Raw genomic sequence first — 26,173 nt, 5'->3', positions numbered from 1 at the left:
CCCAAAGCGCTTTGCACATTCAGTCATCCATCCATTCACACACTGGTGATGGCAAGCTACAGTATAGCCAAAGCCACCCTGGGGCGCACTGACAGAGGCGAGGCTGCCGGACACTGGCGCCAACTGGGCCCTCTGACCACCACCAGTAGGCAATGGGTGAAGTGTCTTGCCCAAGGACACAACGACCGAGACCGTCCGAGTCGGGGCTCGAACCAGCAACCTTCCGATTACAAGACGAACTGCCAACTCCTGAGCCACGATCACCCATGGAGGTGGACAGCAGAAACAGAAAGAAACAGTGAGAACTAAAAGAGAAACAAAGAGCTTTGGAACAACGAGGCAGCAGGAGGACAGCTGCAGTTTAACAGCTTCAACTTACTGACAGGAAACAACATTAGAAATATCATCATCCTCAACTCATCTGCTGCACTGACACTGACACCTTCAACGGCAACACCTTCACTTCATCAACAGTGTTAATATATGGAAACATCCTGTGAGTGAAAGTGTGTGTGAAGGTGTGTATGTGTGTGTTAGTATCAGGATCAGAGAATGACAGCTTTCCTCTGTTCCAGTCCAGATTCACTCTGATCCTCTGGAGCTTCTTCTGAACTGAGAGAGCAGTGGATGGAGCTGATGGTGAGCGTGCTGAGAATTTACTTCCATTAAACCATATTCTCCATAAACCAGACAGTTTGTGTCCCTTCCTTTGTGCACACTCTGCTAACACACCCAGTATCCACCATTTACTGTCTCCAACTTCAACATCCCAGCAGTGAGTCCCTGAGTTAAAGCCCTCAGAGCCCAGGACAGAATAGAAACGATCAATCCTCTCTGGATTATCAGGAAGCTGCTGCTTCTCTCCTCCTCCTCTCACACTGGTCAGATCTTCAGACAGGATGAGTTCTGGATGAGCAGTGTTTGGGTCCAGAATGAGAGGAGTGTAGGAGACCATGTCCTTCATGTTGTTCCAGATGTTGAAGGTCAGGTTGCCCAGGTGTTTGGCCTGGTCTATCAGAGCTCCTGAGGGCAGCTGTGGATCATCCAGCAGGGGGCAGCGCTGGACTCTTTCCACTGCAGCCTTGTAGTTGTGCAGGAATGAGACATCTTCAGCTCTCAGCTCCTCCTCTGTGGCTCTGACTGTGTCTGAAAGAGCTGCTATCTCTCTGCTCAGAGCCTCCATCTTCTCCTCCATCATCCCACTCTTCTGCTCCTCTTCCTCCCTCAGTGCAGCCAGCCTGGCCTCCTCTTCCTCTGCTAGAAACTGGTGAAGCTTCTTAAACTGCTCCTTAATCTGCCTCTCTGTGTGTCGGGCCTGGACCTTAATGTGTTCTGCTGTTTGACCAAACTTCACTTGAACTTCTTCACAAACCTTTAACTTCTTCTTTAAGGGCTCCAGAGTTTCCTGAAGTTCCTTCTTGTGTTGTTGTGCAGCTTCATCGATGGGTCTGAATCTGTGATTGGTGTGTTTTTCTGAGTCTCTGCAGACGACACACACTGGCTGCTGATGGTCCAGACAGAAGAGTTTGAGTTTCTCAGAGTGCCGACTGCAGAGAGCCTCTGAAGCTCTCTGATCTCTCTCCTGTAAGAACGACTCACACAGGTCTTTTAAAGCCAGATTAAAAGGTGGTTCATCCTTTGAAGATCTTCTGTTACAAACTGGACACTCATGTGTTGGTCTCTCTCTCCACCATCTCTTCAGACAGTCTTTACAGAAGCTGTGGCTACATGACAGAATAACGGGATCTCTGAAGACCTCCTGACAGACCAGACAGCAGAGATCCTCCTCTGATCTGGAAGCCATTGAGTCTGTGAGTGAAGCTGAAAACAGCAGACAGGAAGTACAGTCAGTCCTGGCTCCCCTCCCTCCTCTACCACCTTCACTGAAACTTCCTTTGAGTCGTGTTTTTGCTCAAACTCACATTCAGTGTGTGGAGCGTCAACAGCTTGAAGCAGCAGTGTTGGAGTTTTCCACTTTTCTCTCCTGTAGCTGGACTCACTCAGAGGAAGCTGCTAGTTTGGTCTGAACTCAGTCTGATCGTCTGTGTGTCTCTCTTTACTGAGGAGGAGGAACAGCCTGTTTCCTGGTTTGTTGCATTTGAGTGACGTGAGGGGAGGAGAAAAATGTTGCTGTTTGACTTTTAACTAAGGTGTGTTTCAATCCTGCCTGCAGCTCAAAAGCTATAAAACACGTTTTGCATCATTTCACCTCCACAGGTCACAACATGAAACCTGTTGCAGGGCTCTAGACTAACTTTTTGACATGGGCGCACTGGTACGCCTAACTTTAAAAATTTAGGCGTACCGACACAAAAGTTAGGCGCACTCAAATTTTTCAACCGCATCGCTTAACACCGCAGTTTTACATGTGCACTTTCTTTGGGGGGAAGTCCACACAGACAATATTAATTTCTAAATTATTAACTAACAAACTTGTGCTCAAAGTGCTTTGTCAATATTGTAGAAAATGTTAAACTTAATCATCATCTTGGCCTTCTCTGACGATGTTAGGTGTGGCTGTGTGCAGACAGGAATAGGACCCAAGGTGCAGACTCCGGAGACAGAACTTAAACCAAAACAGCTTTAATGCTGAACGCAAACATAACATAACTGGAAAAACTCCAAAAAAAATACACTAACACCGGCGGATTGACAAAACACACAGCAACGTAATCGGTAGATCACGACACGGACACAGAGAAACACAGGGCTTAAATACACAGAGGGAGCAATCAGGAAATGAGTAACAGGAGGGAAACACAGCTGGGGCAAATCAGAACTGACGAGACCAAAGAAGCGTAAACTGAACACACTGAGATAAGACAGAGACCTTCAAAGTAAAACAGGAAACACATAACACTAGTGATGGGCAGATGAAGCCCCATGAAGCACTGGAGCTTTTCATCCAATTGGTTCACCCCAACGCGAAGCTTCATGAAGCTTCATTTGCTCTAGCAGGACACCTACTGGACGTAAAAATAATAGCTGGCATGAATTTGAAGAGTGTGGCGTTTTGCACACAGCCTGTAAATGTCAACAACAAAAGGAGTGTGTAAAACATGTATATTGTAGTGATGGCAGTATACTGTGTATATTTATGCTGGCAGTATGGAAAATGATTATTTGCGGCAAAGTTCGAACCGCTTCATGAACCAGTCACGTGGTACAGCCGGGCAGCGAGGCTTCGGACGTCATCATTTTCAGCTCCTCCCATAAATGAAGCAAGCCTCGATACGCGCTTCGCGGAAACGCCCCCTCCATTACTCGACACACGCTCCGAAGCCTCGATACAGAACGTCCCATCACTACATAACACAGACTCACATGCAAGCACTACAGAGGGAACAGAGACGTGGGACCAGGGCAGACACAGACACTGACTGGACACGGGGATATAGCCACTAAGGACACACAGAGACGCGAACTAGACAAGGGGATACAGCTGACAGGGGAGACAGAGCAGCTAGAGAAGACAGAGACATAAACTATAAGACAGAACTCAAAGAAACCAAAGACTAGAAAGTATGAATAATAATATAAACTCAAAACCCCTGGGTCAACGACCCAGGCATCCTAACAGACGACCTGTTTGCTGCTGTCTGTTGCTGAAAGGCAGTGTGGAGAGGGGGCACTTGGGCAGTGCATTTATTGCAGCATATAATGTGTTTCCTGGATACACTGTGCTTTTTCAGCATTCAAAGATTGATGGCACTGTGTCAGAGCACTGGCTATGAATTTCAGACGGTTCAGGCCTTAACTTAACAAAAAAGTTATCAATAGTTCTTTTCATCTTTTCTTATTACCCACTGTTCCGCTCTTAATTTATTGCAATATAGGCGCTCTTTGCAATGAGCTAATTTTATTTTGAAATTCTTTTTATTTTGAAAACCAGTTTCGGGAAGGGTCAGGATGTCAGCCATGTTTGTTTAGTTCCTATCGGATCATGTGGGGAAATTTGATCCAGCGACATCTGCCTTTTGTTTGTGCCATCGACACCACCGTCTGTAAGTTTTCATTTGTATTGAATTGTAGGATTGTATTTTATGTATATTTTGTGGAAATATTTGCTGTAGATGAATACATTAGTAGTTGTGTGCTAACGCTAATGGATGTGTATTGGAATCTAATTCTTTTGTGCTAATGATGCTAGGTTAATTTTAGCTATGTTATTTGTATTTCAGTTTTACTCCATGAGGAAATACTTACTAATTAAAAGGAGTTGGACGGTACATCCTGACTCCACGCGTTATTTCAAGTGGAGTTAGGCTACTGCTGAATTGTGTAGCGTACACACACAAGGAGAGCAGGATAGTAAAAAGACGGTGAGCAGCTGGCAAAACAACTCTACGACAGCAAGTTATGTCAACAAACATGGACGAAGCACACCCCGAAGGTGCAAGACTTAAAGAACCAAAGCCTCCTCAAGACGGAGCATCAGTTAAAAGCACGGGTTCAGTTTCCAGATATTCAAGTATATCAAATGTCAGTGCAGTGGCTGCACACGCGAGAGCCAAGGCAGAAGCTGTGCTCGTGCACGTGTTGCCTTCGCACAGAGAGAAATCAGCATTAAAGTCGACAAAGCAAGATTAGAAGCTAATCGCGAAGCCTTAAATCTTGAAGGGGAAGCTGCAGCTGCAATTGTCCAAGCAGAAGTTTTGGAAGCAGCAGCAGAGATAGAGGTTGAAGCACATCCTAATTGGAAAAGTGTCCCAGTTATGGTGCAGAGTACACATGAACGTGTAAGCGACTATATCAGAGACCAAACTATGCAGCTTAACCAACGTAATGAACCAGTCAATCTCTCAATATCAGAGCATCCCATCGAGAAGAGCCCTCCACCATCAGCTAAGTACATCATTAAAGAGGAGTATATCGTGAAAGACTCATGGCCCACACCTTTCCAGCCACAACCAAGTTCCGAGGTAATGCATGCATACCAAACCTCTCACACCTCTACCCCATCAGCTCAGCCAGACAAAAATGGTCGCCCCCAAGTTAACAGTGAGGAACTCCTGCAAGAACAAAAGAGCAATACGCCCTACCCTAAGCCAGAGCTAACTTTTCCTCAGTACCTCAACACTTCTCATACACACCCTCCAGAGTCTTCAGTGATGATGGACATGGCGAAGTACCTGGCAAGAAAAGAGCTTGTGAGCACTGGCTTAACCCACTTCGACGATCATCCAGAGTCATACAGAGCATGGAAATCTGCCTTCTCCAATACCATTAAGGGTTTGGACCTTACTGCAAGCGAACAGCTGGATTTACTTTTAAAATGGCTTGGGAAGGAATCTTCTGTGTATGCCAAGCGCCTAAGAGCAGTTCATATTGACAACCCAAATACTGCACTCAAAATGGTCTGGGACAGGCTCGATGAATGCTACGGTGCTCCAGAAGTTATCGAAAGTGCTCTCTTTAGGAAGTTAGACAGCTTTCCTAAAATGACAAACAAGGACAATTACAGGTTAAGGGATCTTGGAGGTCTATTGATGGAACTACTTTCAGCAAAAGAGGATGGCTACTTGCCCGGCTTAGCATACCTGGATACCGCCTGTGGCATCAAACCCATCGTGGAAAAACTGCCATACAACCTGCAAGAAAAATGGATCACTCAAGGCTCAAAATACAAAGAGGACTACAAGGTTGGTTATCCCCCCTTTTCATTTTTCACTTCCTTCATCTGCTATCAAGCTAAAACAAGAAATGATCCCAGTTTTGCTCTTTCTGGAAGCAGTCCTGTCACAGAAAAGCCTGTCTCACACCACACAAATTTAAGAACCCCAGTCTCAGTTCATACGACCAAAGTCATTTCTGAGGGCCCACAAAGCGATCCAGATCCTAGAGAGGATATATCCAAGCATTGCCCCATCCATAAAAAACCCCACCCCTTAAAGAAATGCCGTGGTTTCAGGCTAAAGACCATTGAAGAACGCACAATGTACTTAAAAGATCAAGGCGTCTGTTTCAAATGCTGTGCATCCACATCTCATCTCGCACGAGACTGCAAAGTTGTCCTGAAATGTGATGAGTGCAACAGTGACAAGCACATCACAGCTCTTCATCCTGGTCCACCACAACTGTCAACCAAGGCCTCAAGTCCCCGAACAGGTGACGACGGGGAGCCGGGAAAAGAGGACACTATCCCAGAACCAGTTGCAAGCCCTCTGTGCACTGAAGTTTGTGGCGATGGCGCTAGGTCAAAATCTTGTTCCAAGATATGTCTTGTTAAAGTTTATCCCAAAGAGTGCCCACAACAAGCCATCAAAATGTATGCTATGCTCGATGACCAGAGCAACAAGTCTCTAGCCAGGTCAGAGTTCTTCAACTTATTCGGAATCGAAGTGATGAAGGTGATGCACCCTTTGCTGAAAGGCTTGACCTTGGATGGGTCTTAGTAGACGATGTGTGTTTGGGAAAGGTTCATAAGCCCATTGTCCACTGTTATAAAACGAACATACTGGAAGACGGAAGGCCATCATTGTTCATACCTTGTACGAGCCACATCCATCTCAAGCAAACGGTCAACTCCAGTCAAGTCAAGGGACTCTCACACAGTTGCCGTAGCACTACAATGGACGACGACTCACTCGGCAACACAGTCTTTGCAAGAACAGCGGATGATGACAAGCGTGCCTTCTCCATAGAGGACGAACAGTTTCTGCGGATAATGGGTGATGAGGTTTTTCAGGACGAGTTGAATAGTTGGGTGGCTCCTCTTCCTTTCAGGCCCCCCAGACCACCTTTGCCCAACAATCGTGAGCAAGCAATGACCCGCCTCTTCTCATTACTTCGCACACTAGAGCGTAAACCAAGGATGAAGGACCAGTTCATTGCCTTCATGCACACCACTCCCTAAAGGTAAAGAGTGCTGGTATTTGCCGATGTTTGGGGTCTATCGTCCCAGGAAACCCGACCAAATCAGAGTTGTTTTTGACTCAAGCGCACAATGCAATGGCATCTCGCTGAACAACTTGCTACTCACTGGACCAGACTTGAATAACAGTCTAATGGGAGTCCTTATTCGTTTCAGGAGAGAGCGAGTAGCAATCATGGCTGACATCGAACAGATGTTTCATTGTTTTGTCGTGAGAGAAGACCACCGAGACTACTTACGCTTTCTGTGGTATAGAGATAATGATCCCAGCAAAGACATTGTTGAATACAGGATGAGAGTTCACGTATTCGGCAACAGTCCTTCTCCAGCTGTGGTAATATACTGTCTCAGAAGAGCTGCAAAGGAAGGAGAACAGCAGTATGGGTCAGACACCAGACATTTTGTGGAACGCGAGTTCTATGTAGACGATGGTCTTGTTTCCACATCCACAGAGGAAGAGGCAATTTCTCTGCTACAGAGAACCCAAGCATCTCTCTCTGAGTCAAACCTGAGACTGCATAAGATCACGTCCAACAGCGTTGACGTCTTGAAAGCCTTCCCTGCAGGAGATCATGCTAAAGGCATTAAAGATCTTTACTTGGATGGAAGCGCAGTACCCACACAGCGAAGCCTTGGATTGAGTTGGGATGTTAAAAGGACACATTCACCTTCCAAGTGTCAGTCAGTGACAAGCCATTCACACGACGTGGGATTCTCTCCACCATAAACAGTCTCTTTGACCCTCTCGGCTTCATCGCTCCTGTGACCGTTCAAGGCAAGTCATTGCTGAGAGAGTTGACCTTAGATGGAACTGACTGGGACAGTCCACTCCCTCAGGACAAATGTAAGGTTTGGGAGACATGGAAAAATTCGCTTCAAGAACTGCAACATCTTCATATCCCTCGAGCGTATACCACCACCTCCTGTTCCAATGCCAGTCGTAAAGAGATATGCATCTTTTCAGACGCTTCAACCAAAGCGATTGGTGCGGTGGCGTACCTCAAGACAACAGATGCAAATGACCAGGTTCATGTGGGCTTCATTCTTGGGAAAGCTAGACTTGCACCACCAACTGAACCTACCATACCTAGACTGGAGCTGTGTGCGGCAGTGCTAGCCGTAGAAATTGCTGAGTTTATCGTTCAAGAGATTGATATCCAAATTGATGCGGTCACCTTCTACTGTGACAGTAAAGTGCTGCTGTGCTACATTCATAATTAGTCCAAACGTTTCTATGTTTATGTGCACAACAGAGTCCAGAGAATCCGCCAGTCCACACAACCGAATTAGTGGAGGTATGTACCTACGGAGCATAACCCAGATGACCATGCTTCTAGGTCCGTTCAAGCCTCACAGCTCACCAGAACCAACTGGTTCACGGGTCCAACATTTCTATACAAGTCACAGCCAAGCAGCGAGCAACATGGGATCTTTGAGCTTATCAACCCAGACGCAGATGTTGAGATACGACCACAAGTTACAACCTGTGTTACAAGTCAAAAGGACAAGTTGCTGGGTTGTGAGAGATTCACGAAATTCTCTTCCTGGAAGTCCATATGGAGAGGAGTTGCAACACTCATCCATGTGGTTTGTTCTTTTAAGGCAAGCAGCCGAGGAACCAATGGATGTAATGGTTGGCATTGGTGCCCTAAACCTCTCACAGCTGACGAGTTGTCCAAGGCAACTACTGTGATTCTTCTTGCTGTGCAACAAGCTTCTTTCCTTGAAGAGCTAGATGCTCTCTCCAAGGGAGCTGATGTTTCCAAGAGAAGCGCTCTAACGAAACTCAACCCGATCATAGATGCAGATGGTCTGCTAAAGGTTGGAGGCAGGTTGACATTAGCTGACTTAAGCGACAAAGAAAGGCATCCCGTCATTCTGCCAGGCAAACACCATGTATCCACGTTGCTCATCAAACACTATCATGAGCAGGTCGAGCATCAAGGTCGTACCATCACAGAAGGTGCCATTCGAGCTGCTGGCATATGACTAGTTGGCGGCAAGCGATGCGTGAGTACTGTTCATCACGGATGTGTCACCTGTTGAAAGCTTCGTGGGAAAAGAGAGAAACAAAAGATGTCAGACCTGCCGCAAGAGAGACTAAGCACTTCACCACCCTTTACCTACACTGGTGTGGACATTTTCAGTCCTTGGGCCGTGATAGCCAGGCGCACAAGAGGAGGTATTGCTCAGAGTAAGCGTTGGGCCGTTCTCTTCACTTGCATGAGCACACGTGCACACACACACCTCTTCGTTCATCAACTCCTTGAGAAGATTCTTTGCAATTTGAGGTCCTTCTGAACACCTATACTCAGACTGTGGAACCAATTTCGTTGGTGCTTGCAAAGAGTTGGAGTTCCAAAAAGTTTTGTCAAAGTCAGAAGTTCAGAGATACACCAACAATCGCGGATGTACATGGCATTTCAATCCACCTCACTCCTCGCACATGGGTGGTGTGTGGGAACGCATGATAGGAATTGCAAGGAGAATCCTAGACTCAATGCTGATGCGTACTCCCTCCTCCAGTTTGACTCACGAAGTCCTGTGCACCCTGATGGCGGAGGTGACGGCCATCATCAACTCCAGACTGCTTGTCTCTGTCTCTTCAGATCCTGACGTCCCTCAGATACTTACCCCAGCAATGCTTCTTACTCAGAAGCAGAGTGTTCCACCTCCAGGGACATTCACTGAGAAGGACCTGTATAAACAACAGTGGCGCCAAGTGCAAAGATTGGCTGACCAATTCTGGAATCGTTGGAAATGCGAATACTTGCAGACACTGCAACTTCGTCGTAAATGGCAAGAAACCAGCCCAAACATCGAAAGAGGTGACGTTGTCTTGATGAAAGATGATAGTACATGCCGGAACGACTGGCCCATGGCTCTTGTAACAAACACTTTCCCCGGTGGTGATAGAAAGGTCCGCAAGATCGAGATCCGGGTCGTCAAAGATGGAGTGGCCAAAGTGTACCTCAGGCCTATAACGAAGGTTGTTATGGTTTTAAAGAACCAGGACTGAAAAGGTTATGTTGTGGTTTGAATATTGATATATGGCATCTTAACAGATACCAGACGGGGAGTGTTCCGCTCTTAATTTATTGCAATGTAGGTGCTCTTTGCAATGAGCTAATTTTATTTTGAAATTAGTTTTATTTTGAAAACCAGTTTCGGGAAGCGTCAGGATGTCACCCATGTTTGTTTAGTTCCTATCGGATCACGTGGGGAAATTTGATCCAGCGACATCTGCCTTTTGTTTGTGCCATCGACACCACCGTCTGTAAGTTTTCATTTGTATTGAATTGTAGGATTGTATTTTATGTATATTTTGTGGAAATATTTGCTGTAGATGAATACATTAGTAGTTCTGTGCTAACGCTAATGGATGTGTATTGGAATCTAATTTTTTTGTGCTAATGATGCTAGGTTAATTTTAGCTATGTTATTTGTATTTCAGTTTTACTCCATGAGGAAATACTAATTAAAAGGAGTTGGACGGTACATCCTGACTTCGCACGTTATTTCAAGTGGAGTTAGGCTACTGCTGAATTGTGTAGCGTACACACACAAGAAGAGCAGGATACCCACAGCTACATCCACTACTCTCAGGCCTAGGCTACTCACTAGGGCTGGGTATCATCACTGCTTTCTATAATCCATTCGATTCCGGTTCTCAAAGTCCTGATTTGATTCAATTTAGCCTCAGACAGTCAGAAATATTATAATTCTGATCATTTATCAGTACTAATACACATGAGACTTCATCAGAATTGTGAAAATCACAGCAGATGCCTTTGTGTGAAAGTAACTGAGAATAAAACACAGAAAAACATGAAGGAGATCTTCCTGGTCTGGCTTTTTATAGCAGATAACCTTAAAAATATTCTGCAATTTTGCATAATTTTAAGAAGTTTAAATTTCTTCAGTATTGAACAGCAGAAATTAGGCTTTCTTGTCTGAGGTCATTTAAGTGAAAAAAGAAAAAGACAGAGCTGTAAACAACGGTAGACTGGTGGGTAATAAGTAACTACTTGTCTTTCACATTTTCAGTTACTACATCATTAGTTGCACTTCATCTTCATCTTACAAATAGGAAAGGAAGTCTTCATGATCTTCATCGGTTTGTGGTACATCTGCATATGCTGTGAGTAATAAACTTATCATCTAGAGCGTATTTTGAGCCTTGACTTTCACTTAATTCAATGAAGTCCATATGAATGGTGTGAAATGGATGAGGTGGCGTGGGGAAATGTCCTCTTTTTGGCCTTAGATTTCCCTGTGAGTTGTGTTTTTGACAGATCATACATGTCCTCACAAATTCTTTTGCTGAAGTTTCAAAATTTAGAGTGTAAAAGTGTGTATTAATGATCTGTATCATCCCTGCCGATGACACATGGGTAACCCCATGTGTCACTAATGCTGCTGTTCTGTGTAGGGATTTGGGAAGTATTGGTTTTCCTTCACAAGTCATCAGATCATCTTTTAGTTGTGCTCCACACTTTAACCATTTCTTCTGTTCTGCGGTTGGTGCTGCTTTTTGTTCGTCTTTCGTTCGTCTTTAAGGACGTCAAGTGGTATTTGCATGGTCTTGATCTGCAAAGTTATTGCTTTTAATTATTTCTGATTTATCTTTCTGATGTGCAGCACATTTGCATAATGCTAACTGTTTTGGCAATATTATTACATCTAATAGTGTCTTCAGAAGACTTCCATGTTGTACTGGGTGTCCAGTGGATGTAATCACTCCTCTGTTCTGCCAAATTTTTGCAAAGTGGTGCACTGCTGAAAAAACATACTGGCTGTCAGTGTATATATTTATATTTTGGCCTGCGTGCAATTCACATGCACGTATGACTGCTTTGAGTTCTGCACTCTGAGCTGAGTGTGAGGTTGTTAGCGGTTTTGCCTCTATCACTCTGTCTGCTGTAGTCACTGCATAGCCTACACAGGTTTGTCCTAGGCTATTCTTAGACGCTGAGCCGTCTACGAAAACATTACTAAAGCCAGGTTGAGGTGTGCTGTAAATGTCAGCACGTGGCTTTGTCTCTTCATCTAATTTTTTCATACAGCAGTGTGGATCACCTTCCTCGGGTGCGGCCAAAAGTGTGCTCGGGTTCAAGAACTATATGTGTGGGTCAGTACTGTGTGGTGGTGTGATTGAGAGACTGTATCGCCTGCGGGAAGAAGCTCCTCCTCAGTCTTTCTGTGTTGGTCTTCAGGGAGCGGAATCGCTTTCCTGACCTCAACAGAGAGAACAGTCTGTTGTTGGGATGGCTGAGGTCCTTCACGATCTTCCTGGCCTTGGTTCAGCACCGCCTGCTGTAGATTGAGTGCAGGTCAGGGAGCTCGGAGCGGATGGTGCGCTCAGCTGACCGCACAACCCTCTGTAGAGCTCGTCTGTCTTGCATGGTGCTGTTCCTGAACCAGGTTAAGATGTTTCCCGTCAGGATGCTCTCTATGGTGCACGAGTAAAAGTTCCTGAGCACCTTGGAGGGCAGTTGGAAGTCTCTCAAGCGTCTGAGGTGTTAGAGACGCTGACGGGCCTTTTTCACCACGGTGTTGATGTGACAGGACCATGACAGGTCCTGTGTGATGTGAACTCCGAGGTATTTGATGCTGTCCACTCTCTCCACTGGGCACTCGTTGATGACGGGGGTCTGGTAGTTCCTCTCCTGCTTAGTGCTGAAGTCCACTATCAGCTCCTTTGTCTTACTGACGTTTAGAAAGAGGTTGTTCCTCTGGCACCAGTTCTCCAGATTCCTAATCTCCTTCAGGTAGACCGTCTTGTTGTTATCAGAGATCAGGCCCAGCAGGGGGCTCAGAACACACCCCTGGGGGGCTCCAGTGCTGAGAGTGGCGGAGGCTGAGACATGTCCGCCCATCCTTACTGCCTGTGGTCTGCCAGTTAGGAAGTTGGAGATCCACTGACACATAGATGAGCTGAGTCCCAGATGCTCCAGTTTGGTGGTGAGTGTGGAGGGAATTATGGTGTTAAATGCAGAGCTGTAGTCTATGAAGAGCATTTTAACATAATTCCCCCTTCTAGTGTCCAAGTGAGTAAGTGATGTGTGGAGGAGATGAGAGATGGCATCGTCTGTGGAACGATTTGGACGGTAAGTGAACTGTAGTGGGTCCAGTGTGTCTGGTAGTGAAGAAATGATGAAGTCTCTGACCAGGTGTTCAAAGCACTTCATCACTACTGAGGTGAGGGCTACAGGGCGATAGTCATTGAGAGAAGCAGGGTGGGGTTTCTTCGGGACAGGAACAATGATGGACTCTTTGAAGCATGTTGGGATCACCGACTGAGATAAAGAGATGTTGAATATCTCAGTGAACACAGGAGCTAGCTGGTATGCGCAGTCTCTAAGGATACGACCTGGGATGCCGTCTGGTCCTGCTGCTTTCCTGGTGTTCACTCTCTTGAAGGCTCTCCTTACTTCATGCTCGGAGATGACGAGCATGTTTCCAGTGCTGGCAGTATCTTCCTGTCTGCAACCATTAGCGCTGCTAGCACTAGCATCGTTGGAATCCTTAGCTGCAGCCTCGAAGCGAGCATAGAAAGTGTTCAGCTCGTCTGCCAGAGTCACGGCCGCGTTCATCATACCGGTTGTTGGTGCTTTATAGTCCGTTATTGTCCTTAGTCCTCCAACTCTGTTGGAGTTGTGACTCTAGTTTCCTCCCGTAGCGCTGCTTCGCCTCTTTCACCGCCCTCCGCACGTTATATGACGCGGCTTTGTACGGGTCCATGTCCACCGTCGTGAGTCCTGTGTTGTAGGCAGCGGTGCGGGATCTCAGAGCGTCGCGGATGGTTTTATACACCCACGGCTTCTGGTTGGGAAACGTTGTGATAGTCTTTGTCTCCACGGTATCATCCGCTAGTTTCCCAATGAATCCCACAACCGCTTCCGTAAACACGTTGACATCATCATCGGAGCTGTTTCTGAACATGTCCCAGTCTGCGTCATCGAGTGCGTCCTGTAATGCGGCCACCGATTGATCCGTCCAGCGCGCGACCTTCCTCTGAACCGGAACTTCCTGTTTCAGCCTTTGTTTGTATTTTGGCATGAGGAAGATGGCGGCGTGATCAGATTTGCCAAACGGAGGGCGAGATTGTGCCTTGTAGCCGTCCTTGACCGTAGTGTAGCAGATGTAAATTCCCGAGGTAGATAAAAAGGACGACACATGATGGACAGTAGTTCCAGATTTGGTGTGCAGGAGCGTGTGAGAGGAATAACGTTCGCACTGTTGCACCAATTGTTGTTCACCACCATTTATTGTATTTTATTCTATTATATATAGCATCTTATTTTTATTATTGTTATCCTATTCCACTGTTGTTGTTGTTGTTTTTGTTTGTTTGTTTGTTCTATACATTTTGCTATCAGATATTATTACAGAAAAAAATTATATATAGATAAGTAAAACACCCCCCCCCCAAAAAAAAAAAAAAAAAAACCAAACAAAACAAAAACAAAAAACAAAAACAGAAAAAAAACAAGGGGAACAGACAGTGCTCCAAAAAAAACAAACAGGTATAACACAGCGAGTCAATAGGTTGAAGTGCATTATTCCAGGCCTTCGGGCTGAAGTTTAGTCCAAGGGTGTCAAGTTAGTTAGAGAGGCATCTGACCTAACGGCTGCAACAATAAGCTGTGTCTTCTTCAGTTCCAGTCCATTTAATTTCACATCTCATCTCCTGTACTTCGATTGAACAGTCCAGCACTCGCAGGCCCCCCAGGTTCTCTTTGACAGCTGCAACACTACTTCTCCCATACAGGTTAAATGGATATAGTCATTTCTGTTCACTATCGATCATCTCCTCACTTTCCAAAAATAACAAAAAATTTCCCCACATTTTTTTAAAGGAAGCATGTTTACCCTTTATCATAGACGTAAGTTTCTCCAAAGCGAGGGATTTTGACAGTGTCGACAACCAAGTTCTCAAGTGTGGTCTACTAATGGATCTCCATGATTTGGCTATGCTATATTTCGCCTGTAACAGGCAGAAGATTGTGGTTTTTTGGAGAACTTTGCTCAGCTGGATTTCAGCGGGGAAAATTCCTAGGATGCATAGTTTCAGACATAGATTCAGCTTGACACTTGTAATATGCGCAAATACATCTAAAACTTCTTTCCAAAACTTTCTGATTTCTGAGCATCCCCACAGGCAATGCATCAGTGTGCCTTTTTCCACACATTTAACACATATGTCCGGAGTTTTGGGGTCAAATTTGTTTAATAATGTTGGGGTTATATGTGTTCTCATTAGCCATTTATACTGGATTAGTTTAAATTGAGTGTTTATAGATTGTGTTTGGGCTTTCAAGCTGTTTTTTTGCCATTCCTCTGTAGTTATTCTACACTCTAAGTCTTGACACCAGGCGAGTCTTTCTTTTTCTGAGGATGTTTGAGAGCCATCTCTGAGGTTGCTATAAAAACGGGATATTAAACCCTTCTTCAGCTGATGGTTTATTGCTATGTCCTCTAATGAGTTTAGAGTGGGCAATGTTAGGGATTTTTGAGTTTTTGAAATGAAGCTTCTGATTTGAAGAAATTTGAAGAAATGTTTAGTTGGAATGCCAAATTTCTGTGTCAAGCCATTAAAACATAGTAGGGTGTCCTTGTCAAATAGGTCTGCAACTTTGCACAGGCCTCTGACGGCCCACATTTTAAAACCCAAATCTTTCAAACCGGGTTTAAAGGCCCTATTGCCCCAGATAGGTGAGAATTGGGATAGTGCTGGCGTTTCATTTTTAAACTTGAGTGCATCGAACCAGACACGGATGGTATTTTTAACAAAGAGGTTCGATGTATCTTTCATCAGATCTTTATACTTTGCGGAGTACAGGTAAGTGCTGAGCGGTAAGGGGGTAGTGCTTGTCCTTTCTAAATTTACCCAGGGTAAGGTTGTCGTTGAAAACCACCAAGAGGCCGCAGAAAGCTGGGCAGCCCAGTAGTACCATATGAGGTTTGGAACACACACAGACCTCCCCTGTCATACGGGAGATATAGTAGTGAAAGGCGCAGTCTGGCTCGTCTATTATTCCAAATGAATTTAATGAATATTGTTTTTGCCTTTGTGAAGAAGTCATCTGGAGGGCTGAGAGGAATGACTTGGAAGAGATATAGAAATTTTGGGAGAACGTTCATCTTGAGAATATTTACATGTCCAATCAGAGAGATTGGCAGCATAGACCATCTATTGATTAAGTCAATAACAGAGTTGATTGTAGGAGAGTAATTTGCATGTACCAAATTGTTAATTTTTGGAGTGATTTTTATACCTAGATAGGTAAGACTGTCTCTGGCAACTTGAAACATTGTTTGAATAGGTGGTTTAATTCTTTCAGAATGGTTAAAGAAGAGGATGGCCGACTTGGATTCATTAATTTTTTAACTGGAGATATTGCCAAAGGAGTTAATTGTCTTGAGTAGCTGGGGAATTGAGCTCTTTAATTTGGACAGCATTAAGATAATGTCGTCCGCGAATAATCCAATTTTGGACTCAATATTATTTGTTCTAATGCCAGAGATATTTTGATTGTTCCTTATCGCAATAGCCAATGGTTCAATTGCTAGGACAAAGAGAAGAGGCGAAAGGGGGCAGCCTTGGCGTGTACCTCTACCCTAGATAGAATGGTCTAGATATGATGTTGTTAGTTCTAACTGAGGCTATAGGTTTATTATATAATATTTTTGACCCTTGTGTTTACTTCTGAAACGTCAGTCACTTCTACTGTTACAATTGAAAGTATGCATTGTATATTAAAGTATGCCCAGAATGCCTACATGTTTTGTTCTTCCCATTCAATCAAGCAAGGATTGGTCATGACTCGTGTGTATAGTATTTGTATTCTGCTGTAAGTAGTATTTTATTCACTTCTACTGTTGCAACTGAAACTATGTATTGTATATCAAAGCATGCTCAGAATGCCTACATGTGTTTTTGTTCGACCCATTCAATCAAGCAAGCATTGACCATCATGACTTCTGGGTGTGCTTGGTTCAGCAAACCACATCAGTTTCGATCAAAACAAATTTTTCTATATCTCTGAGCCTGACATTAGAAACCCCCTCAGATATATTTCACCTAGATGATATCAAACTTAGTTTTTTTTGTATGTTTTATTTGTTCCTAACCTCAAGGTACTTTATATTTTAAGGTAGACCCTACAGTAATACATCAAGAGATATATGTACAGATATATAAATATAGATGTATGTATGTATGTATAAATAATGCACACAGTACAATACTACTACACCCTTGAAAACGGTGAATAACAGCTTGAGATAGAAAAAGAGTCCACCTTTGTGTGTTAATATGCGACAATCCCACTAGAGCAAACTCCACATTGTAGCTGGTGCAGAATAAACACTACACCAAACAATGGCATGCTATTTTTGAGCTTTCTACAAGTTTGCATGTTCTAACTTGTCTTACAGCAGATATCAGTTAAACGTCTAAGCTCTGGAATTAAGCACACCCACATTGTGGGTGAAGCAACCGCAGCTGTGAGAGACAGTCGAGTGAAACTCCACCCTGTTGTTGTTCCACAGTAAAGAGAGATGCACAGACGATCAGACTGAGCTCAGACCAAACTAGCAGCTTCCTCTGAGTGAGTACAGCTACAGGAGAGAAAAGTGGAAAACTCCAACACTGCTGCTTCAAGCTGCTGACGCTCCACACACTGAATGTGAGTTTGAAATTAAAACACGACTCAAAGGAAGTTTCAGTGAAGGTGGTAGAGGAGGGAGGGGAGCCAGGACTGACTGTACTGCCTCTCTCCTGTTTTCAGCTTCACTCACAGACTCAATGGCTTCCAGATCAGAGGAGGATCTCTGCTGTCAGGTAAGTCAGGAGATCTTCAGTATTCCCATTGTTGTTTCATGTAATGAAAGATGTTCAGAGAAATGAGTACTGTTAATAAATAAGTGATTCAGAAGAGAATATTCTCTCTGGACCAGGGGTAGGCATATTTTAGTATGGATTTGTAAAAAAGGAAGCAAGACATTCAAAAAACTGTTTTACTGAGTATAAAGTAGACTAAATTGGATTTATATGGATATCGGCAGATATCCAAATGTATAATCTTGTATTGTATCGGACATCAAAAAAGGTTAAAGGGATGTTTGGCTCAGACTTTTTGTCAGCCTGGCTACAGTGCTGAAGAAAAACCTAGGGTTGTTCTTATTTTCTTCAATCAGTGATGAGTAATAAGATGTTCTAGCTTTACTTTACTTTCTTATAAAGTAGCAATGTATTTCTCCAGATGTCTAATGTGATGAAGTCTACTCCCCACTGCTGTGTAATCAGTTATTATAAATTTAACTGTTATCAGGAAATGATCAGATAGGAGAGGGTTTTCAAGAAACACTGTTAAATATTCAGTTTCTATGCCATATGTGAAAACAAGATCTAGGGTGTGATTAAAGTGGTGGGTGGGTTCTTTTATATTTTGAGAGAAGCCAATTGAGTCTAATAACAGACTAAATGCCATGTTGAGGCTGCATGGATGTTAAAGTCCATTCTTCCATCCATTTTCTTCCGCTTTATCCAGGGCTGGGTCGCGGGGGCAGCAGCCTAATCAGAGAGGCCCAGACCTCCCTCTCCCCAGCCACCTCCTCTAGCTTGTCCGGGCAACACAAGGCGTTCCCAGGCCAGCAGAGAGATATAATCTCTCCAGCATGTTTTGGGTTTGCCCCGGGGCATTCTCCCGGTGGGACATACCCGGAACACCTCATCCAGGAGGCATCTTTGTCAGATGCCCGAACCACCTTAGCTGGCTCCTTTCAATCTGGAGGAGCAGGGGCTCTGCTCTGAGCCCTTCCATGGCTGAACTTCTCACCCTGTCTCTAAGGGAGAGGCCAGCCACCCTTTGGAGGAAGCTCATTTTCACCGCTTGTATCCGCAATCTCGTTCTTTTGGTCACTACCCACAGCTTGTGACCATTGGTGAGGGTAGGGACATAGATTGACCGGTAAATTCACCACGACGGTCCGGTACAACATGCGCACACTGCGGCCACTGCACCAATCCGTCTGTCGATCTCCAGCTCCCGTCTCCCATCACTCGTAAACAAGACCCCGAGATACTTGAACTCCTCCACTTGGGGCAGGAAGTTGTCCCTAACCCGAAATGGGCATTCCACCCTTTTCCGGCTGAGAACCATGGCCTCAGATTTGGGGTTGCTGATCCTCATTCCCACTGCTTCACACTCAGCTGCAAACCGTTCCAAAGCGAGCTGGAGGCCATCACCCGATGGAGCCAACAGCTGGGGAATTGAGCTCTTTAATTTGGACAGCATTAAGATAATGTTGTCCGCGTATAATCCAATTTTGGACTCAATATTATTTGTTCTAATGCCAGAGATATTTTGATTGCTCCTTATCGCAATAGCCAATGGTTCAATTGTTAGGACAAAGAGAAGAGACGAAAGGGGGCAGCCTTGGCGTGTACCTCTACCTAGATAGAATGGTCTAGATATGATGTTGTTAGTTCTAACTGAGGCTATAGGTTTATTATATAATATTTTGACCCTTGTGTTTACTTCTGAAACATCAGTCACTTCTACTGTTACAATTGAAAGTATGCATTGTATATTAAAGTATGCCCAGAATGCCTACATGTTTTGTTCTTCCCATTCAATCAAGCAAGGATTGGTCATGACCACCGGATGTCGCGTTAAACAACAGCAGCACGTTTGATCAACTGTTGTTAGAATTTATTTAATATTAATTTCTAGTATCAGCTGATGTTTGCTGGAGCCACAGCTGTAAAGCTGCTGGTCATGATATGGTTTGGTTATCTGGTGAGAGGGAAACATGAAGATGAAACCAGGAGATGTCCTTACTGAATCATCAGAGCTGAACAGGTGACGGAGAAACAGGTTTACCTTTTAGGTGACATGAATGAGTTGAAGGGAAGTTATGAACTGTTTCTGAGAGACAAATAACACCAGGATCCTTTTCTATGTAGCTGACAGCTGGTAACTGTGCAGGGGCGGGTCTAGCAAAGTGTTGCCAGGGGGCCAGATGGGGCATTAACAGGGAAAAGGGGGCACAAAGAAATACTTTCTTATTCTCTTTTAATAAATAATTATCTGAGTCTTACAACAAATGATTGATTGATACATATATACCACCAAGACAGTGTACATCACTGTCACAACAGTGTTTGTTTTCATTCAAAGGCTTTATGATTTTTGCTATATTGGTGGGCCGGTCTCTAGTCAAAATGCCCGGGCTGATTTTTTGTCCCAGTCCAGCCCTGTATGCAGCTCATCTGCAGTCTGGTGTTACCTACATCTTCCTATTCGGAAGGCAGAATTTCTTAGTTCTGAGTACAATCAAAAGCACCACGTCTGCAGTTTTTGTGTTGGATGTAAAAAGCGCACATGACGCTGTAACGTAGGCTAGAATCATGGCGGCGGTCAACGACGGTCCAGGCGTGGGATTTCTCTCGTGGAAAATGCATATTATTTTTTCCTTTGGTAGGTGGCACAGTGCACTTGTGGCAAGTAAGCAAGCTAGAAGACTGGCACTCTTGCTGGGTATCCATTTAGCAACACATTAACAAGAAAAGTCTGAGTAAAACCAAAGTTACTTTCCCTAGTAACTAGTTACTTTGAAAGTAACAAGTAACTTGAAGTAACTGAGTTACTTTTGATGGAAGTAACTAGTAATGTAACTAAGTTACTAATTTAAACTAACTTACCCAACACTGACTACCACACACCAAATCAGGTTGTTGGTACTTGCTGGCTTGTGTAGCCTCAAAATAACAAAAGCTCAACACTGCGCCCAGCATCCTGGAGCAGTTCTGTTGTCTTTTGTACGTGTTTTGAGTTTTTATGTGCTTCGGAGTTTGTACGTGTTTGTACGTGTTTTGGAGTTTGTACATGTTTTTACGTGTTTTGGAGTTTGTACATGCTTCAGAGTTCGTACGTGATTTGAAGTTTGTACGTGCTTTGTCTCTAGGGGCCACCGTAAATATACTTTTATTTATTCACTCCACATAAAATGTAATAAATAAATCATATAATACAAAAATCAACTATTCACATTTCAACTTTTAACTATTTAAATTTTCAGCTTTTTCCTTTTAAACAAATTTAAAGTGAAAACAACACAAAACACACTGCAAACCACTATTTATACTATACCTTTCTAATGTGACGTTGTTGCCCCTGGCTTTTTCTCTCTCTCTCTCCTTCTGGTTCCTGTGCTACTGAGTGTAACTACCGCCCCTCCCCCCTCTGCCCAGCGTAAAGTACAAGGCTCACGTGCAGAGTGAAGCAGAAAACCTACCTAGAAATTAACTAGATGAGCTAAACTAGAACACAAATGAATACAAAAGACACATAAAAACTCAAACACTGGGTCACACGACCCAGTATCATGACAATTGTGCTGCAATAGGTGTAGGCTGCTGGGGCATTCTCATGATGTTGTGAGTCTCTCATCTTTGAGGTGTATACACACCTCACACTGTGTAAATACACCTTTCTTCCTTTATATATTTCTCTGCACTGAATTATGATTATTCATCTCTGGCTCTCTTCCACAGCATGTCTTTTGTCCTGTTTATGAGGGTTCATATAATTGTTTTTATCTGTATTATATGATTTAAATTACAATATAAAGTGCCCTGTGACAACTTCTGTTGTGATTTGGTGCTATATGAATAAAATTGAATTGGACCCTTCCCGGTTTCTTCCTGGTTTTGCTGACTTTTTTTTTTGTTTTCAATTAAAAGGGAGTTTTCCCATCCCAATGTTGCACATGAGCACTTGCACATAAGGGGTCATATGACTGTTGAGTTTTTCTCTGTTGTTTTATTGCAGGATCTACCTTGTAATATATGGTAGACCCTGCAATGTGTTTGAATATAATAATTCAATAAACAATTAAAAGAAATTCTACAAAAAATGTGCACAAAGTTAAGAACTTACATTACTATGTGTTCCTCATTCTTCCAGGAGAGAGATCAGAGAGCTTCAGAGGCTCACTGCAGTCTGCACTCTGAGAAACTCAAACTCTTCTGTCTGGACCATCAGCAGACAGTGTGTCACATCTGCTGCGCCTCAGAAAAACACACCAATCACAGATTCAGACCCATCGATGAACCTGCACGACAATACAAGAAGGAACTTCAGGAAACTCTGGAGCCCTTAAAGGAGAAGTTAAAGGTTTATGAAGAAGCTAAAATGAAGTTTGATCAAACAGCAGAACACATTAAGGTCCAGGCCCGACACACAGAGAGGCAGATTAAGGAGCAGTTTAAGAAGCTTCACCAGTTTCTTGCAGAGGAAGAGGAGGACAGGCTTGCTGCAGTAAGTGAGGAAGAGGAGCAGAAGAGTGGGATGATGAAGGAGAAGATGGAGGCTCTGAGCAGAGAGATAGCAGCTCTTTCAGACACAGTCAGAGCCACAGAGGAGGAGCTGAGAGCTGAAGATATCACATTCCTGCACAACTACAAGGCTGCAGTGGAAAGAGTCCAGCGCTGCCCCCTGCTGGATGATCCACAGCTGCCCTCAGGAGCTCTGATAGACCAGGCCAAACACCTGGGCAACCTAACCTTCAACATCTGGAAGAACATGAAATACATGGTCTCCTACACTCCTCTCATCCTGGACCCAAACACTGTTCATCCAAACCTCATCCTGTCTGAAGATCTGACCAGTGTGAGAGGAGGAGAGAGGCAGCAGCTTCCTGATAATCCAGAGAGGATTCATTTGTTCTACTCTGTCCTGGGCTCTGAGGGCTTTAACTCAGGGACTCACAGCTGGGATGTCGAAGTTGGAGACAGTACAGGGTGGGAACTGGGTGTGTTGGCAAAGTCTGTGGAGAAGAAGAAAGAGTTATGTGCTGGATTATGGAAGATAAAATTATGTGAAGATAAATACTACGCACACTCACCATCAGCTCCTCTCACTGCTCTCGTAGTACAAAAGAAGCTCCAGAGGATCAGAGTGAATCTGAACTGGAACAGTGGAAAATTGTCGTTCTCTGGTCCTGATATTAACAAACACATTCACACCTTCAGAGACACTTTTACTGAGAAGTTGTTTCCATACATTCGCAGTCGTGAAGAAGTGAAGGTGTTGCCATTGACGGTGTCAGTGTCAGTGGAGCAGGTGAAATGAGGATGATTACATTTCTAATGTTGTTTCCTCTTATTAAGTTGTATTTGTACTCTCACTGACAAATTGTAATAATACAATTGTGATGAATTGTAATTAATTGCACAGCTTTCGAGCGGGATTGCTTTTAAGATCCAATTAAAATCAATGCACTCAGAAAGATTCTCTGGAGAAGATTAGAATTCTTGAAGCAGAGTTTATTCACTGCATCATATGAACAGCAAGAACATACATACAGCAGAAAGCGAACAAAGCAAAACCACCTGGGGTGTACAGCTTTTAGCACAAGCAGCAAAGGAACACAGAGACAGACAGAAACCCTTTGCTTTGGCTTATCATAATAGGTCAAGACACGGTCAAACATCGCACATAAATACTAAATATTAAATCTTACAACAGGCAGTCAGCATAATCTTTTATTATACATATATTATGGTGATCCTCATATATAAAATATCCCAGTGTGGGTTTATAGTGTTTTTGTGTATGATTGTAAAGCATTAAAATTATCCTTAAGGTGATTTTATCGTGATGGGTTCAGTATTTCTGTTATAATGTTACTGTTTTGGTTGTGGTGCATGAAAGAGACTGAGTGAGTATTGAGAGATGGAGAGCGAGTTATTCAGGAGAACTTTCAGTGGCATTAACGGCCCTGTTACTGTACCACCTAAATAAACAATGGTGAAGAAGGGTCTACGAGTAAGTTACAGTATATATTTTCAATGCAGATAAATATGTAGTGTATATAGTTATATGGGTATACATATTATCCAATAATCCTCCATGCCTGAACAGATAACCAATAAGAATAATTCATTTTTGTTAATTATTCAGATTAATTTGTTTTACCATCTGAAAAAGGGACATTTTGTTTTTGTAAATGTAAATATTCAGTTTGCTTCTGTTGCGCTTTTTAAAAACATGTAAGGATTACGATATATAGATAAAAAGTGTTTTTTCTTTTAATTGTGGTATATATTTCATTTTACAAATTTTTAAATAAAAAAATACTTATATATTATGAACAGAAAGACTTTCTTTTGTTGTTGGTCCGGTGTGGTTCTGTAACCATTACAATTGCTGTCTGAAGGCACCCACTGGATTTGCTCTACCAAGTGGATTATTATGGCCTTGCCATATTGACACACAGCATTAGGATCAGCTGTTGAGAGAGGAAAAAAAAAAAAGAGAAAACAAGCAAAAGAAAACAACATAATTACAATAGTCTAGCTAAGTGTAAATAACAGTAAATACTAAATATTAAATGTTATTGTGCATCACACAAGATCGACAGCACACAATGTGCCTTGAGGTAGCATCCATGAAAGGTGTAGTTTGTGTCTGTGAACACCCGTTTGTACACCTGTGTGCACACCTGTGTACAATTCAATAAACAAGTATAGCAGCAGCCACCGGGAGTGAGCCAGTGGCTGCTGCTATACTTGAACGCTCACCACCAAGAACCACCAACACACCGACGTCTCACGGCATCACCGGGAGTGTGGTGTGGGGAGATAGGCATCCATACTTTGGACTTTTCAAAGATTCTTGAAAAGCTATTTACAAACAAACTAGATTCTTTTATTGATAAATATGATTTATTGAATGATCATTCATTCATCGTTCAGAAGAAATCGCTCAACATCTCTAGCTGTGATGGAATTTATTGAAAATATTGCAACGGCTGTGGATGAAAAACAGTTTGGAATAGGTGTGTTTATTGATTTACGTAAAGCCTTTGATACGATAGATCATTCTTTACTTTTACAGAAGTGTGAAAGGTATGGTTTAAGAGGTGTTGTACAATTTTGGTTAAATAGTGTTACGGGTTCAAAATTGGGGATGGAGACAAGATGAAAAACCAAAAGAACAACACTGGTCCGGTCGGGTTCAGTCAAACAATGATTTTAATGATCACACGCGTGGGAGATAAACACCGTATGCAGACAGCATCAGATCTCAAAATGGTGGAGCATTGCTCAAACTCTTATAGCTTCTGGTCCTCCCACCTTATCATAAAAGCCTAAACATTCACATTCTTTCTCTCACACGGCGCCTAAGCTACAACCTTGGCTCCCTGTTTATCTGCTCTTGCTGAGATGGAGCAGGAAGCTCCAGTATGCTCTGTTCTCTTCTAATCAGACAAATAAGACGATGACTTTCTGCGAACATTATTTCTTATAACTTAGCAGTATAATGCATCATAAAACATCATCATTCATTCACAATAAATCAGCAGTCTAAGGTAATGCAAATCAGTCTAACAAATGCAATAGTTATCAGCATCTTCTAATTCAGGAAAATAATGCAAACTAAAACTACATAATAATTCACAATCTTTAATTAGGGGTCTAACATGGCATAAAATAATATTATAACCCAACAATAGTTACTTGAATAATAGGTTCCAATATGTGAGTATTAATAACATGAAATCTATACTTAGAAAAGTAACTTGTGGAGTTCCGCAAGGATCTGTTTTGGGACCTAAGTTATTTTTACTTTATATAAATGATATTTGTACAGCCAGTGATACTTTAAAATATGTGATGTTTGCTGATGATACAAACTTATTTTGCTCAGGAAAAGACATAAAGAAATTACTGAAAACAGTGGAAACAGAACTCATGAAGTTAAATAGATGGTTTGTATTTAATAAACTATCATTGAATGAAAGTAAAACAAAATTTATGTTATTTGGAGGTAGTAAAAGTAATATTAAAGTAAAATTGAATTTAAATAATGTTGAAATTGAAAGAGTATATGAGACAAAATTTTTAGGAGTAATTAATGATGATAAACTTTGTTGGAAGCCCCACATAGAGCATGTGAAACGAAAATTATCCAAGACTATTTCTATTCTTTATAAAACAAGAGATTTTTTGAATATGAACTGCCTTTATTTATTGTATACTTCCCTTTGTTTGCCTTATATGACCTACTGTGCAGAAATTTGGGGGAACACATACAAAATATATTTGGATTCAATATTTAAATTGCAAAAAAATTCATCATCAAATTCAACATACTTCATACCGTGTACATTATAACATACCATAATAGACCCATTTCTGTAATATACTCACATATCTATATTATTGCTAATATATATTGTAATATATCTATATCACTAAAGCACTTCTGTATGGATGCAAAC

General features: G+C 42.8%; 1 protein-coding gene across 1 annotated transcript; it reads right to left on the bottom strand.

Moving 5' to 3' along the window:
• Positions 1-404: 404 nt before the first annotated feature.
• LOC113029653 (nuclear factor 7, ovary-like) lies at positions 405-1,934 on the bottom strand. The gene is made up of 2 exons (XM_026180640.1): positions 1,923-1,934; positions 405-1,821 (listed from the first exon to the last, which is right to left on the bottom strand). Exon 2 carries the CDS (start codon positions 1,802-1,804, stop codon positions 413-415), a length of 1,392 nt encoding a protein of 463 aa, XP_026036425.1. The 5' UTR covers positions 1,805-1,821; positions 1,923-1,934; the 3' UTR covers positions 405-412.
• Between the last annotated feature and the right edge of the window lie 24,239 nt (positions 1,935-26,173).

The sequence above is a fragment of the Astatotilapia calliptera genome, chromosome 9, assembly GCF_900246225.1.
Source record: "Astatotilapia calliptera chromosome 9, fAstCal1.2, whole genome shotgun sequence".
Lineage (NCBI taxonomy): Eukaryota > Metazoa > Chordata > Actinopteri > Cichliformes > Cichlidae > Astatotilapia > Astatotilapia calliptera.
The sequence above is the reverse complement of the archived record's forward strand: the minus strand, read 5'-3'. Positions and strand labels throughout refer to the sequence as shown.